This window comes from Manis javanica, chromosome 6, assembly GCF_040802235.1.
Source record: "Manis javanica isolate MJ-LG chromosome 6, MJ_LKY, whole genome shotgun sequence".
Taxonomy (NCBI): domain Eukaryota; kingdom Metazoa; phylum Chordata; class Mammalia; order Pholidota; family Manidae; genus Manis; species Manis javanica.
Window position 1 is genome coordinate 51585830 of NC_133161.1, and position 17733 is coordinate 51603562.

Below are 17733 nucleotides of genomic sequence, written 5' to 3' on the forward strand. Positions count from 1 at the left end.
CAATAGTATCATGTCTAAAAAACAATGTACTTGCCTTAATTTAAAAATAATAAACTTGTAAAAAATGCTGACCATCACCTGAACTTTTAGCAGTCATGGTCCCTGATCACAGATCACCAAATATAATGATGAAAAGCTTGAAATACTGCATGAATTATGAAAATGTGACACAGAGACATGCAGTGAACAAATACTGTTGGAAAAATGGTACCAAGAGATGTGACCAACACAGGGTTACCACAAACCTTCAATTTGTGAAAAACACAGTATCTATGAAGTGCAATAAAGTGAAATGCAATAGAACGAGGTACGCCTCTAAGTGCTGTAATGCACGCACAATCTGATTATTCCCTTCCATCCGGCCATGTAGAACTTCTAAGAGATAAAGCAGTATCTTACAAAAGTTGGTTTTAGGTGAAATTCAGTTAAGGTCACCAGAATCCTATTTTGGGGGTTAGTGACGATTGGAAGCCACCAGTAAATGAAAATTTCTCAATGAAATTCCTTAGTCCGTTTTGTTAACATTTTACCTCTCTCCAAGGGAGTTAAAGAGTAGTTTTTCTGCTGAACATCTGAGGACTAAATAAGGTAGTTTGTTCCATCTCAGTGTAATGGTTGGTAGGATTTGGAAAAGGGGAAGAGAGGACACATGTAAGCTGTAGGAAGCCAAGACTCCACTGGGTTTCTCATTTCTCTTGTTTCTTGTCTTTGCCCAGGCAGATTCTAATGACACATGATACCGGCCTCCCCTTTGTGATAGTTTAATTGGAGAACATTATTATTTTTTGATATCAGGCTTTGCATTTTCCCCTTCAAATACAAATTTATTTGAGCATGTGGTGATCATGTCCCATTATTACCGGTTCATGATCACAGCTGATTATTTTTATCAAAAGGCTTTTCTTTGGCCACCATTTCAATGGGTCTCTCTCATCCCTTCCCTGAATCGATTTGCTGTTGGATTTAATGCCAGTTCTCAAATCTACATTGACAATAGTTCAATGAATTCTGCACTAAAATAGAATTAAACATTGATTGTAAAGTCTCGTATGTTTTAGGATTGGACACATACATTATCTGCAATAAGGAATGCTCATACAACACAAACCAAAACTCACCTCTGCCAGAAACAGAGACAAGGGTGCTCGTGAGAGCCAGACTTGTTCCATCACCCAGTGTGAGGTTCACACAGTATGTCCCAGACCCGCCAAAGGCCCTCCTCACGGTCAGGAAGCACATGTCACCGAAGTCCACGTCCATGGGGTCGCACACTGTATTCTGGGTGATCCGGCAGGTGGGGTCGGAGATTACAGTACAGACCTCCGTGGGAGTGCTGAGCACCAATGGCACCGACAGAGGGGAATGTAGTATCAGTTTAACAGGGAAACGTGCTCTCTCCTTGCCTAGCCCCACAGCTTCATTCTTTCAGGCAGGTTTTTCTCTATTTTCTGTCATCCTCATTTCACTCCTCTCTCCCAGCTGGTGAGCTTCTTAGCTATTCCTTTTTCTCAAATAAGACCACATTTTTATACCATTCCATTCTCTTGATAAATCTAAACATTTCCATAAATACATTTAATTCACTTTATTATATGCAAATTAGGCAATACATTAACATATTGGTTAATTGGTATAGTATTTTTATATTAATTTGCATTTAGTCTATCACATATAGTTATAACCAAACCAAACTATATAATGCATTAGGAATGCTTTGTAAATTATAAAGAGAGCCAGGATTATGAGGCAGTGCTATTAATAACACCAGGACACAGCCATTCCGCCCTGGCTTCCTGTCACTCTGGAGGAGCCTCAGAGCTTAAAGAGGGGCTTTGAGTCAGACCACAGCCTGTGAGCTGTGCTCTGCTGGGTACCTGCGGTCTACAACGGCAAGTTCTATAATCACCGTGTCTCAGTGACCCTACCTGTAAAATGAGGACTTGGTATGAGAACCGAGGTAAAACATTAAGAATGTGGAAAGTGTACAATCATTAATTATTATTCAACTTCCTCAACTCTAGCAAAACAAGGACAAATACTTCAGAGCACCTGGGAGCATCTTTCCTTGTGGCTTAGTGATGAGCTAGGAATTTAAATCAGCTTAGAAGGGGAGATGGATGTTACCCCAGGCCTGTTTCTCTGATGTGATGTACTCACATCCCTTGGCAGGTGATGACAAAATCCATCAGGGAGTCTCCAGGCTGTGGCACGGGCACCAGAACATCTCTCACCTGGATGATGTTAACCTCTGGAATTCCCTCTAACAAAACAACCCCCAGAGAAAAACGCATCAAAATACAATAGAAACCAAACCAAACCACCCGTTAACCAATCAGAAGGCCAAAAAAATGGAGACAGCCTTCCTGCCACACCAGATTGGGCCTGCACCCCATAGCTTAGGTATGCGCCCATGCAGCATTTTCAAGGTCAAATTGAACTGCTCTTCAGTCCAATCTATCTCTTTATTCCTGGAACCTGTATATATGAGTCAGGACACGGCTTGGGCTTCCGCAGCACTGCCTTCTCTCCTGGGTGCCTGCGGTCAGTGCCCAAACCACACAGCTGTGTGTGGCAGCCCTTTCATTCCCCTTTCTTACACACAAGAAGTGTGACTTTATGAAATTAGCTAGGGGATGAAAAGAGGAAGTTGTGGCAACTTGTTACTGGCCTGCCTTCAAGGCACATTCATTCAGATTTCTGGGGTGCACAGGGCAGGGGCAGGGGGTCCAGACCCCAGGCAGTCTCATTAGTATGTGGCTTATTTCAACCAGAGTGTCTAAGGAAGGATGGAATCGGCAGGTGGGAGTCTAGAATCTAGGAGAGTTTTTGCTCGTGCATGTGTGATATCCCCTGGGACAGACAGTGGGTGGCCCAGCTCCCCACCCTCACCACTCCAGGATCAGCGAAGTAGGTAGGTGGTCTAAGGCGGCTTCTAACATCCTTCCTCCTCTGGTCTTACCTACAATTGTGATGGTGGCTTTAAAGTAACCATATCTGTTAATCTGGCAGTTTTCATCGAGAACATCCCTCAGCTCCAGGGCAGTATCAGCAGCAGGTACTGGGGAGTTTGAATAATGAGATTTTAGATGCTGAGAATGTAAAAGATGTACATGGTATAACCAAAAACCTAAACATATCGGTCTACTTGCTCTTTAGAAAAACCCCCAACAATTTTATACTATGAAATTGCTGCAGCAATTTGAACTAAATGTGTAATAATCCATATAGATGTGAGAGCTATAAGGTATTATGATTGTTCAATTATGTAAGTAAATACAAACCCATATCCAATTTAAACAAAGGAAGGAAATGAAAGGTAGAACCCACATTAAAATGTGTGATACAACAGTCATGATGATATGAAGCAAGTCATCATAGATAAATTCATATTTTAATTTTGGAGGCAGGTATTCAGGACTCAAATTCCAAGCCCTACAATTTTAAAAGCTCTAATTAAGGTGTTGGTGTTCCTTTAACAAGATAAAAAGACTGGAAAGAAAATACGGCACTAAAATATTATTCTTAAATTTCAAAAGGCATGTAAAATGGACCCCATTTTGGGGAAGAGCATCAAAGCTTCTTAAGAGCTGCATCTCTAACACGGTGACCTGTAAGTATGAAGCTGGTTGGAGATTTCTCCAGAGTCAGCTCCCTTAGTGGGTGAGCGTGCCCTGCGACCTCCTTATCAGAGCAGTGCTCATGGCATCTGTGGAAACAAGCGCTCCAAGGCACACACTTTGGGAGACACTGCCTGGGTAAAGCCCAGAAAGGTACCGATGTCTTGTCAGATGCACACGCAGTGGTTTATATCAGCAGGATTAGCTGTGGCAGGCTTTTGCGAATGTCCCGAGTTTCATGGTGGTCCTTTAGAAATCACCTTTGGTAATTTCTGCCCTGGGATTTAATTGATGTGCTCTGCAGCAATAGATTTGTTTGTGCAGTGTATTAGAGATAGCTGGCTCTTCCCAGAAAACTAGAAAACGCCTTCTTTTAAATTTTTTTACAGGCAGAGTTTAGCTGTCAAGTTAGATCATGATGCTACCTTATCTGTTTTCTCACTTCTCTCAACTTCCTAGGGAAGTCAGAAGGTGCTACTTCTAGAGAAATCTGGCTCTGCACCTACAGTGAGGTTGATAGAAGGGCTAAGCAATCTTAAGTCATAAATCAGCTGGAACTGTTGGAAGCCAGAAAACCTGAATGAAACATCAAAATGTTTTTATTTTAACCATTTGGGGAGAAAGCCACCTAAAATATAGTGGACTTTACTCTGTCTTATTTAATTAATTATTTTTATTGAAGTATAGTTGATACAAATTATATTGATTTCAAGTACACAACACAATGATTTGACAGTAATCTACATTAAGTGTTCACACCAATTAGTGTAGTTAGTCTCTGTCAACAGAGAAGGGTATTACAATTACGCTGAAACTGCTGAAGTTTGAACTGTGTAATGATTCATACAGCTGTGAGAACCCATTTACATAAAAATAAAAATAGCAAACCCTATGTATTTATACAATATACTTACAAATGCTTAGAAAAAGACCTAGAAAGAAACACTCCCAACTATTAACAGGGTTTAACTCTTGGAAGGAGAGTGTGAATAGACACTTTAACTTTTATTCTAGACTTCTCTCGTTTTAATTTTTACTACGGAATATGAATTGTAGTTTTATAATTTAAAATATTTCAAAAAGAATCAAAATCAGTTATCACTTATCGTGTCTTGATTTAATTAAGATCTCATTTTAGTAATAATGCACTACTATAGCAGTTAATGATTTATAATGGGTTTTGGTAAAAACAATTCCAAGTCCAGACATCACGAGAGTGTTCCTTGTGGGCTTGGTGATGGCGACCTCTTGTGACCAGTGAGAGCATATCACTCTGTTACCATCCCCTGAACCCTGAGTGCAAAGGTGTACTAATGGCTCAGTGTGGTAGGATGGGGAATTGGACAGAAGCTCTTTCCCAGAGTAGACTCTTAAGAACTTCCTGAATGTCATCACTTACTATTAGTAGAGGGTGGGATTTAATTAATTATACCTTCTATCCAGAATAATTTTAAAGTCTAGAGTCTTTCCCTCTTGCTAGCCAAGAAATACTCTGAAAATACATTCTTTTGAAAACTCCTTTCATATGGTTGTGTTTTCATGTGCTACTTGATAGATGTGGGCAGGGTAGGGAGGAGAATGGAAGTGGGGAGAAATATGGGAGGGGCAGGCAGGAAAGCAGGCGGGGCCTGAATGTTTATAAGGGGCCCATGTGTCTGCTCATAGCTAGAAAAATGGGATACAGATATGTGGCACTAAAAGGGGGAAAGATCTGCACAACAGTGAGGGCCAGTGCAAACTAGGACAGGCAAAGAGCTGTATACAAGTCACCAAATTCTATCTGCAAAGTGACTTCAAGCATATTTTACCTTCTATATCCTACAGCTTAAAATGGTGATTAAGTGGCTTAAAAAATTCACCAGACACAAAATGGAGATACTGCAGAGTCTCTACACAATCCTTTAAACTAGGAATCTAATAATGTAACCTACATGAATATATATATGTATGTGTGTGTATATATATGTATTTATGTGTGTGTGTGTGTATGTGTGTGTATATATATATATATATATATATTTAGCTTTTCAATCCCACCTCAAAGATCACTCAGAAAGCACTTACGTAAAGGAAGGGTGGCATTTGGAGGACTGGGTGTAGGCAAAGCACAGGGTCCAGGCACCACAGCTTGCACAGTAAGGTTAAGGCTGAAGGTTCCATTGAGCACATACGTGTGATTCAAAGTGGGCTTGTTGGAAACTAAGAGGCCAGTATTATCCCCGAAGTTCCACTTGTAGTAAATGGCAGACTGATTGAGGAAGTGACTGGGATCATGAATCAGGACATTAAATATAATGGGGATGTCCTTGAGGAAGATTTCATCAGATGAATTTCGATCATTCTTCTGGGACATAGTCACAAATAGAAGAATCTGATCTAAAAGTTATATCCAAAAAAAGAAAGAACACATGATTGCTTGATTTTAATTGGATGGCTTCAATATGCTTTTAGGTTAACAAATTAAAACTAGGGACAATTCAGCATCATTTTCTCTTTTCTGATACAAGTTTTATAGAGTTTTCCCCAAGTTACTCTGGAAAACACAGACATAATACAACATAATTAAATATAAACTTGGGAAGGAACCCGGATGAACTGTAGCCGAACCCAGAACACTTGTCTGTAACTCTTAACCCACTAACATCACTAGAACTAAGTGCCTCCCACTCAGCTAACTTAGAGTCCACCCCACTCACCTGTTACCACATACATGTCTTCCACTCTTGCAATGGGAACATAGGCCCGTTTCTGTCTTCTATAGACAGTTACTTCCATGAGTTGAGGGCCAAGAGTCACATTGGCTGTATCTACAGAAACTCTCGCTGAACACCGTCCCAATTTCTGGAAATACTGACCTTTGAGGGGATGGAAAATTTTAATTATTGGCTATATAACATGATCATTACAGGAAGGTATTTCTTAATGTTTAGTAACTGCTGCTTAGAGCTCTGGAAAGGGAAAACCAGGATGAGGTCCTGGCTGCTTCAGAAAGGAAGATGGTGCTCATTCTTATGTAAAACCTTTTAAAACAAACCAACAGTTATATAAATGTAATTGCATATAGTTGGTTAAAAGGAAAAGAGCTGGTTAGTGGGATAATACAGTTAGCCCTTTGTTTACAAACTTAGTTTTTATGAGTATGTGATTAGGCACTTGAAATATCTGTGTTTTCCACAGAAAATACATTTAATGTAATGGTGAGGTGTCCAAGGGAGTTAAAAAAAATTTATCCCAAAATAGTATTTTTTGTAAGAATATTACTATTTCAGCTATATTATCAAGGAGATTTTTTTTTTTTTAGGGGATGCGAATCTTCTACCTTCTAATAGTATTTGTATATAAAAATCTAGTAAGTAATGAAAAGAAAAAGAAACAGAGTGGTTCTATAAACCCATTTCTTGGACACCCTTGAGTCATTTGTTTTCTTTCTCCAACACTAACTTAAATCTGTCACTGGCAAGCTAGTGAAAGCAATTCCTTTCCTTCAGGGGTCAGAGATATTTTGTAAAAGTCCAACCAAGTGTGTGAAAGATGTAGACAAAGTTCCATTTCTTCCATCCTGGGCTGTGAGGGAAAGGCTTTCCATCAGGGAACACATCACGATGGTCTCGGCTGGGGCTGTTCCCCCAGTCACCGTCCTCTGTCCAGTTGTAAACATACAGCTCAGGAGAAGGAACAGTATCTAAACAAAGAAAGAAGCCATGCTTGTCGTCTGGGCTTAGGATGCCCAGTGCTTATCACTGAATTAAACATTTTTCATACTTTTCACAATTATAAATATAGTTGGACAACTAAAACCCTAAGGTTCAGAATTAAGCCAACAGTACATATTTATGACTGTGCACATTCTGCATATGTTATATTTCAATTAAATTTTATATAAAGCAATTATTCAGGAAGGTTCAGTGTAGGTTATGACAATATATGTATCTACATATTGGGGTTTCCAAATCATAAACATATTCAAACCAAACTGAGGGACACTTTATCTTTTTTTTTGTCTGTAGCTTTCTTTCCAGACACATTTGACATCGTGACTCTGCACTCCTCAAGACTTTAGCACACATCTCCTAAAAATAAGGACATTCTCGTACATAACATCATTACTACTGCTACTAATGAAGGTGCTCATACTACATTTGGCATTTTCTTTCTTCAAAAGATTCACAAATAAAAAGAAAGGAAGGAATGGAAAGAGGAAAGGAGAAAGAGAAAAAGAAAGAGAGAGAGAAAGAAAGAGAGAAAGAGAGAGAAAGCAAGCCAGCAAACAGAAAAATGTTACAATTGTTGGATCTAGGTAGACGGTATTTGGATGCTCGGTGTACTCTGCTTTCTACAAGTCATCATCAATATATTTTTATCTAGAACTATCCCCTCACTCCCATGATTTTTTTATTTTACTGGAATTTTTGAAGGATCTTTTTATTTATCAAGCTATTAGAGTCATTATTATTTTTATTCTTATATTGCCCCATATGGCCAATGGGAATCCCTTCAAGTTGGTTTCTGGGTTTTTGTCACATGTCCCCATAAGTCTTTGGGTATTTCCTTACCTTCTGGCACAATAAGATGTCCCAGACTCACCTGGTACTTCTGCCCTAAACCTGGAATTACCATTTCTTCCTAGATTCCTACTTCATTTTAGTGGTAATAGATATTTTACAAAAAATTTCACAAGTCACAATGACTCCTTTAAAAATGCTCAGAGGGGAGGATAAGATGGAGGTGTGAGAGGTGAGACAGAGACTTCCTCCTAAAACCACATATAATACGAAAATATAATTAATACAACTAATCCTGAAAGAGCAACAGGAAAGAGGACTAGGCCAGACTGCATACACCTGGAGAAAAGAATAAACCTCATGGAACAGGGTAAGGTACCAAAGCTGTGACCTGGTGGGACCCAAGCCCTTCCCCCACCCCAGCTCACTGGCAGGAGGAAGAAAAATGGAGCAGGGAGGGAGTGGAGGCCTGAGACTGCTGAACACCTAGCTCTGGAGCTCTGCTCTGGGAGCACAAACCTACATTTCATGGTGCTTGCATAGTTCTCTCATGATTAGGGGGGTTGGAAAGCTAAGACAGGCCAAATTCCTTGAGAGAGTGAGATTCCAGCTGCTTGTGGAAAGCAGGGGTCCATATCCAGGTGCTCTGGGACAAAAGAAAGGCGGGCAGTCTGAGAGACTTCCTAACGGCAAGAGGGCTGTTAAGGGGGCAAGGATTGCACAGAGCTTATTGCTTAGGAGAAAGGACAGGTAGACAAAGTTGACCGAGTGCACTCTGCCCAACAGGTTGGGAACTTCTATGATCTTCAGGTAGTCCAGCCCCTGGCTGGCTACACAGCTCCAAGGCCCCCCACCATGATACACAGCCTACTGGCCTTTCTCCCAGCCAGTCCCACCTGGCTTGCAAACCATCAAGCCCTGCCCTGGCATTAGGCCAGACAGAGGGAAGCCCCATCTACAGCAGCTACAAACACAAAGCATAAAGACTTATACCTCTGTGCTTGGCCCACTGGTTCTGGCAGTGGAGACAGGCATAGCAGCTGGGAAGCAGGAAACAGCTCTTTCCTTCCCCCAGGCACCAACACGCTCCCCTGTGACCCCCAACATTGTTTCAGGGGCTGAGGAGCTCCCGAGAGTAGAGCTTCTGGACGCTAGAGGGCGCCACATATAAATATGAAACATCAAAGGAACCTGGTTCAAAGCAAAATTATGAACATAACACCAGAGAAAGATTCAAATGAAATTGACCTCATGAATCTTCCTGAACGAGATTTCAAAATAAAAATCATTAACATACGCATGGAGGTACAGGAAAATATTCAAGAACTCAGGAATGGATTCTGGTTGGAGATCCAATCATTACGGAACACATTATCAGAAATGAAACATAAAATGGAAGGTTTTAAGAGCAGATTAGATATGGTAGAGGAGATGATAAATGAAATAGAAATTAGAGAAGAGGAATATAAAGAAGCTGAGGCACAGAGAGAAAAAAGGATCTCTAAGAATGAATGAATATTGAGAGAACTGTGTGACCAATCCAAACAGAAAAATATTTGCATTGTAGGGGTACCAGAAGAAGAAGAAGAGAGAAAAAGGGATAGAAAGTGTCTTTGAGGAGGTAATTGCTGAAAACATCCCCAATCTGGGGAAGGAGTTTCTCAGACCATGGAGGTACACAGATCTCCCAACGCAAGGGACCCAAGGAAGACAACACCAAGACATATAGTAATTAAAATGGCAAAGATCAAAGATAAAGACAGAGTATTAAAAGCAGCCAGAGAGAGAAATAAGATCACATTAAAAGGAAAACCCATCAGGCTATCATCAGACTTCTCAAGATAAACTCTACAGGCCAGAAGGGAGTGGCATGATGTATTTATTGCAATGAAGCAGAAGGGCCTCAAACCAAGGATACTTTATCCAGCAAAGTTATCATTTAAATTTGAAGGAGGGATTAAACAATTTCCAGATAAGCAAAAGCTGAGAGAATTTACCTCCCACAAACCATCTCTACAGTGCATTTTGGAGGGACTGCTATAGATGGAAGTGTTCCTAAGGTTTAATAGCTGTCACCAGAGGTAACAAAACCACAGTAAAGAAAGTAGAACAGTTAATTACTAAGCAAATGCAAAATTAAATTAACTATCCCCAAAGTCAATCAAGGGATAGACAAAAAGTACAGAATATGATACTTAATATATAAAGAATAGAGGAGGAATAAAAAAGAGAAGAAAAAAAGAACCTTTAGATTGTGTTTGTAATAGCATACTAAGTGAGTTAAGTTGGACTCTTAGAGAGTAAGGAAGTTACCCTTGAACCTCTGGTAACCACGAATCTAAAGCCTGCAATGGCAATAAGTACATACCTATCGATAATCACCCTAAATGTAAATGGTCTCAATGCACCAATCAAAAGACACAGTGTCACTGAATGGATAAAAAAACAAGACCCATCTATATGCTGCCTACAAGAGACTCACCTCAAACCCAAAAATATATACAGACTAAAAGTGAAAGAATGGAAAAAGATATTTCATGCGACTAATAGGGAGAAAAAAGCTGGATTTGCAGTACTTGTATCAGACAAAATAGACTTCAAAACAGAGTCACAAAAGACAAAGAAGGACATTATGTAATGATAAAGGGCTCAATCCAAAAAAGAAGATATAACCATTATAAATATCTCTGCACCCAACACAGGAGCACCTACATATGTGAAACAAATGCTAACAGAATTAAAAGGGGAAATAGAATGCAAGGCATTCATTCTAGGAGACTTCAACACTCCACTCACTCCAAAGGACAGATCAACCAGACACAAAATTAGTTAAGGAGACAGAGTCACTGAACAACACATTAGAACAGATGGAACTAACAGACATCTAGAGAACTCTACACCCAAAAGCAGCAGAATACACATTCTTCTTAATTGCATAAAGAACATCTTCAAGAATAGACCATATACTAGGCCCAAAAAAGAGCCTCAGTAAATTCAAAAAGATTGAAACTGTACCAACCAGTTTCTCAGACCACAAAGGTATGAAATTAGAAATAAATTACCAAAGAAAATGAAAAATCCCACAAACACATGGAGGTTTGACAACATGCTCCTAAATAACCAATGGATCAATAACCAAATAAAAACAGAGATCAAGTAATATATAGAGACAAATGACAACAATAATTCAACACTACAAAATCTGTGGGATGCAGCCAAGGCCATGCTAAGAGGAAAGTATATTGCAATACAGGCCTACCTCAGGAAAGAAGAACAATCCCATGTAAACAGTCTAAACTCACAATTAATGAAACTAGAAAAAGAAAAACAAATGAGGCCCAAAGTCAGTAGAAGGAGGGACATAATGAAGATTAGAGCATAAATAAATAAAATTAAGAATAAAACAATAGAAAGAATCAATGAAAGCAAGAGCTGGTTCTTTGAGAAAATAAACAAAATAGATAAATCCGTAGTGAGACTTATCAAGAAAAAAAGAGATTCTACACACATAAACAGAATCAGAAATAAGAAGGGAAAAATCACTAGGGACACCACAGAAATACAAAGAATTATTAGAGAATACTATGAAAAATTATATGCTAACAAACTGGACAACCTAGAAAAAATGGACAGCTTTCTAGAAAATACAACCTTCCAAGGCTGATGCAGGGAGAAACAGAAAATCTGAACAGACCAATTAACAGCAACAAAATTGAATTGGTAATCAAAAACTACCTAAGAACAAAACCCCTGGACCAAAAGGCTTCCCTGGACCAGATGGCTTCACCTTGAATTTTATCAAACATTTAGTGAAGACCTAATAGTTATCCTCTTTAAAGTTTTCCAAAACATAGAAGAGGGAATACTCCAAACTCATTCTATGAGGCCAGCATCACTCTAATACCAAAACCAGGCAAAGACACCACAAAAAAATAAAATTACAGAACAATATTCCTGATGAACATAGATGCAAAAATACTCAACAAAATATTAGCAAACTGAATTCAAAAATACATCAGAAAGATCATTCATCATGATCAAGAAGGATTTATTCCAGGGATGCAAGGATGGTACAACATTTGAAAATCCATCAATATCATCCACCACATCAACAAAAAGAGGGACAAAAACCACATGATCATCTCCATAGATGCTGAAAAAGCACTCGACAAAATTCAACATCTATTCATGATAAAAACTCTCAACAAAACGGGTATAGAGGGCAAGTTCCTCAACATAATAACATATATGATATATATGACAAACCCACAGTCAACATTATACTTAACAGCAAGAAGCTGAAAGCTTTTCCTTTAAGATTGGGAGCAAAACAAGGATGCCCACTTTCTTCACTTCTATTCAACATAGTACTGGAGGTTCTGGCTATGGGAATCAGACAACACAAAGAAATAAAAGGCATCCAGACTGGCAAGGAAAAAGTTAAACTGTCCCTGTTGCAGATAACATGATATTGTACATAAAAAACTCAGAAGAATCCACTCCAAAACTACTAGAACTAATATCTGAATTCAGCAAAGTTGCAAGATACAAAATTAATGCACAAAAATCTGTTGCATTCCTATACAACACTTATGATGAACAAGCAGAAAGAGAAATCAGGAAAGCAATTCCATTCAGTTGCATCAAAAAGAGTAAAATACCTAGGAATAAACCTAACCAAGGAAGTGAAAGACCTATACTCTGAAAACAACAAGACACTCATGAGAGAAATTAAAGAAGATACCAATAAATGGAAACTCATCCCATGCTCATGGATAGGAAGAATTAATATTGTCAAAATGGCCATCCTGCCTAAAGCAGTCTACAGAGTCAATGCAATTCCTATCAAAATGCCAACAGCATTCTTCAACAAACTACAGTAAATCATTCTAAAATTCATATGGAACCACAAAAGACCCCAAATAGCCAAAGCAATCCTGACAAGGAAGAATAAAGCAGGGGGAATTACACTTCCCAACCTAAAGCTCTACTACAAAGCCACAGTAATCAAGACAATTTGGTACCAGCACAAGAACAGACCCATAGACCAATGGAACCGACTAGAGAGCCCCGATATAAACCCAACCATAAATGATCAAGTAATATATGATAAAGGAGTCTTGGACGTACAATGGGAAAATGACAGACTCTTCAACAACTAGTGTCGGCAAAACTGGACAGCTACATGCAAGAGAATGAAACTGGATAATTGTTTAACCCCATACACAAAAGTAAACTCAAAATGGATCAAAGACCTGAATGTAAGTCATGAAACCATAAAACTCTTAGAAGAGAACATAGGCAAAAATCTCCTGAATATAAACATGAGCAACTTCTTCCTGAACTCATCTCCTTGAGCAAGGGCAACAAAAGCAAAAATGAACACATGGGACTACATCAAACTAAAAAGCTTCTGTAAGGAAAAGGACACCATCAACAGAACAAAAAGGCAGCCTACAGTACAGGAGAATATATTCATAAGTGACATATCTGACAAGGGGTTAACATCCAAAGTATATAAAGAACTCACATGCCTCAACACCCAAAAAGCAAATAACCCTATTAAAAAATGGGTGGAGGATATGAAGAGACAATTCTCCAAAGAAAAAATTAAGATGGCCAACAGACACATGAAAAGATGCTCCACATCACTAATCATCTGGGAAATGCAAATTAAAACCACACCAGCAAGGATGGTCAGCATTGAAAAGACTAAGAATAACAAATGCTGGAGAGGATGCGGAGAAAGGGGAACCCTCCTGTACTGCTGTTGGGAATATAAACTAGTTCAATGATTGTAGAAAGCAATATGGAGGTTCCTCAAGAAACTAAAAATAGAAATACTATTTGACCTGGGAATCCCACTCCATGGAGTTTACCCAAAGAATACAAGTTCTCAGATTTAAAAAGACATATGCACCCTTATGTTTATCACAGCATTATTTATAATAGCCAAGACATGGAAGCAACCTAAGTGTCCAACAGTAGATGAATGGATAAAGAAGATGTGGTACATATACACAATGGAATATTATTCAGCTGTAAGAAAGAAACAAACCCTACCATTTGCAACAACATGGATGGAGCTGGAGGATATTACACTCACTAAAATAAGCCCGGCAGAGAAAGGCAAGTGCCAAATGATTTCCCTCATTTGTGGTGTATAACAACAAAGCAAAATTGAAGGAACAAAACAGCAGCAGACTCACAGAACCCAAGAATGGACTAACAGTTACCAAAGGAAAAGGGACTGGGGAGGATGGGGGCGAAGGGAGAGATAAGGGGAAGAAAAGGCATTACAATTAGCACACATAATGTGGGGGGGGCACGGGGAAGGCAGTATAACACAGAGAAGACAAGTAGTGATTCTATAGCATCTTACTATGCTGATGGACAGTGACTGCAATGGTGTATGTGGTGGGGACTTGATAATGGGGGGTCTAGTAACCATAATGTTGCTAATGTAATTGTACATTAATGATACCAAAAAAACCCCCAAAAACTGAAGGAACAAAACAGCAGCAGACTCACAGACTCCAAGAAGGGACTAGTGGTTACCAAAGGGGAGGGGTGTGTGAGAGTGGGTCAGGATGGAGGGAGATGGAGATTGAGGGGTACTATGTTTAGTACTGGTGTGAGGGGTCACCAGGAAAACCGTGTACCACAGAGAAGGTGAATCTGTGGCATCTTGCTGCACTGATGGACAGTGACTGCACTGGGGTATGGGTGGGGACTTGATAATATGAGTAAATGTAGTAACCACATTGTTTTTTCATGTGAAATCTTCATAAGAGTGTATATCAATAATACCTTAATAAAAAGTTTAAAAAGAAATGCTCAGAGTGCTAGACTGTTATTTGAAACATTCATAAGAATCAGTTTTAGAAGAGAAAAAAAACAAACTATTAAACACTTAACACTTAAAATATCAAATGCTTTCTATATAGAATCTCATGTTTTCCTAACAAGATGATAAATTAATAAGGAATAAACACATCGACAGTTTAACTGATGCTTTAATTAATAAAATCAGATCATAAGTGTATTTAATAGTCTCGCCACTGATTGAAGAATCTCAATAATTAACTCAGAGTTTTTGAGAATGTACAATCCTAACAAGATAATTTCCCTCAGTATATTTATGTTCATTTGTACTCTTAAACATGTACAGAGAGCTTATGTGCTTTAACTCAGAGCAAAGCAAAACCAAAATATGCACATTTTAGTATTTATGCTAGCCACACATTTGCTTAAGAAATACTTGTGAGAAGAAATCAATCTGGTCAGTAAATATCTGTCAAATTAGCAATTCTTTGAATAGCCAAATAATTTCAAATAGCAAAACCAAAATCTGACAGTCAACAAGGTATGCTCTGTCTAATCAACTGGACAGTAAGAAAAAGCTGAGTGTAACAACATAGCTTTTAAAGAGGGTTCCTAGCCACAGAGCCACCAGTCTGCTGACGGGGCTCTGGCTAACGTGATGTTGATGAATGCACTGGGTGGAACCACACACTCACCCTCCCTGTCATCCAACTTGAGGAGGGGCTGACCTGGGATGATAACAGCATCTTGGATTTACAGAAGTCCCTGTGAGCATCAAGGTTTATGAGATGTGTCTCCAGTAGTGAGGAGAACTAGTGTGCTCTTGGGAAATGAGTAACATTCCTTACCATTTCTGCAGTTCCTCTCATAGACTATGTTGCCGTCGGCATCTTCCTTTTGGCATCTGGGGAATACCAAGTTCACCACGAACGTTATAGTTGAGCCCACCAATGCTGGTGAATCACTGGTCAGAACCGCCTGCACATGGCCTCCTAGGGCAGAGACATGCAGAGCTCAATGATCAAGCATCTCTTTTTCCTTTCACTGATAAATAAAGTTAAATTTACTAATAAGGACCATATGCTGCTTTATGATAAATTCATTTATTTTCTGGATTTCTAACTTTCACTTTCAGAGTACAATATTTTAGAAGACAAAAAAATCAGAGCAAATAAAGAATTCTGTAAACACAGAAGGAACATTTAACTAAAATAATTTTAAAAAATTTTAATTGGATGGAGACAAGTATTAAAGGTATGTATTTTATATCTCAAAACCAAAGACTGAAGGATTCATTCTTTCCTCTGAATGAAAAGATACTTGCTTTCCAACAAACCATACTTCTGAGATCAAACACTTCTCTGGAATCTCATCTTATAAAGATGACCATTCCCACATTAGTTCAGACTATACTGCTCATCTCCAAATCTTCCAAGATTTACAAACTTGTAAATTTCTAAGGGAATTAAACTTTTATTTTGTTGGTTTAGAAAGTGATAATGTTGAGGTAAAGGAAATATTGCCAAATCCAGGGACCTTCCTTTGGTCAGTAGTGTACTGTCACTCATAGAAGCAATGTAAGCCAAGTGATCTCCCAAGTCTACAGTCTGTAAGACTAACTTCAGTGGGACATGACAGTTACTTAGGTTGAATCTTTGGATTTACCTTTCCAGGAGTTTTTCCACCTTGAGTCTCCCCTCTTCCACACTGGATAGAGTTTTTCATTCCAGTCATTTTCATCTGAAGACCAACCATTTAATTGGTTATGCTCCCTCATATAATCAGTTCTTTCATTGCTCAGCATATCGTGAAATTCTATAACATTCGAAAAACAAATTATTTTGTCCACTCCATTCCTCATTTAGTATTTACCTAGTAATAGTTAAAGCAACTTTTCATTTCATATAGTTAGAAAATACATAATAGTTCTAATACATCAAGCAAATGGGAAGTTTTTTTAATGTCTACTAGAAATGCCTTAAATACAAGTATTTGGACCCTATTGCTTTATGTGTTTTAAATTAATGAAGGGAAAAATTTGAAAGTTGGTATTTCTTAGCCATAATTTGGTTTCTTAATACATAACCTCTGAATATTTGGATTTGATACAGTGTCATTAGGATATCACTGATGCCAATAATCTTTACACCACCAGTTTTTGCATCCTTTCCCATTCTGAACTGTTCGGTTGGCTAAAGGAGTGCTAGCCTCAGGAATGCCTCTAGGATACCAAGAGATGCATACCAGTACTAGAGAGCTCACTGTTAAACAATGTCGTTTTTTAAATGGCTGAGCAAATGGTCTGTCTTGGTGAATGTTCTACAGATACTTATGTTGTCTACAAAAGAGTGTTTTTTTTAATGTCATTTATGTCAAGGTGGCTGATAGTGTTTTCTGAGTCTTCTATATGCCTGTTGATATTCTATTTGTTATTTCACTTACTGAGATAAGAATACTGAAATCTTCAATTATGGATTTGTCAATTTGCCAATTTCAGTTCTGTCAGTTTTTCCTTAATATATTTTATAGCTCTGTTTAGAATCGTGAAGTCTTCTAAACTGTTGGTGGGAATGCAAATTGGTACAGCCACTTTGGAAAGCAGTATGGAGGTTCCTCAAAAAACTAAAAATAGAAATATTATATGACCTAGTAATTCTACTTTTAGAAATTCACCCAAAGAAAACAAAACCCCTGATTCAAAAATATATATGCACCCCTATGTTTATCACTGCATTATTTACAATAGCCAAGATGTGGAAGTAACCTAAGTGTCCATCAATAGATGAATG

The 17733-nt window shown here is 38.5% G+C and overlaps 1 protein-coding gene across 2 annotated transcripts in view; it reads right to left on the bottom strand.

Moving 5' to 3' along the window:
* The window catches only part of GPNMB (glycoprotein nmb), a 28624-nt gene that overhangs the window by 3869 nt on the left and 7022 nt on the right, over positions 1-17733 (bottom strand). For both annotated transcript variants that reach the window (XM_017673629.3, XM_017673627.3), the window contains exons 2-9: positions 16610-16759; positions 15793-15936; positions 7135-7299; positions 6314-6472; positions 5682-5993; positions 2960-3058; positions 2158-2260; positions 1119-1333 (exon numbers count right to left, since the gene is read on the bottom strand). In XM_017673629.3, coding sequence (XP_017529118.1) covers positions 1119-1333; positions 2158-2260; positions 2960-3058; positions 5682-5993; positions 6314-6472; positions 7135-7299; positions 15793-15936; positions 16610-16759 — 1347 coding nt within the window. The remainder of the gene's footprint in view (positions 1-1118; positions 1334-2157; positions 2261-2959; positions 3059-5681; positions 5994-6313; positions 6473-7134; positions 7300-15792; positions 15937-16609; positions 16760-17733) is intronic.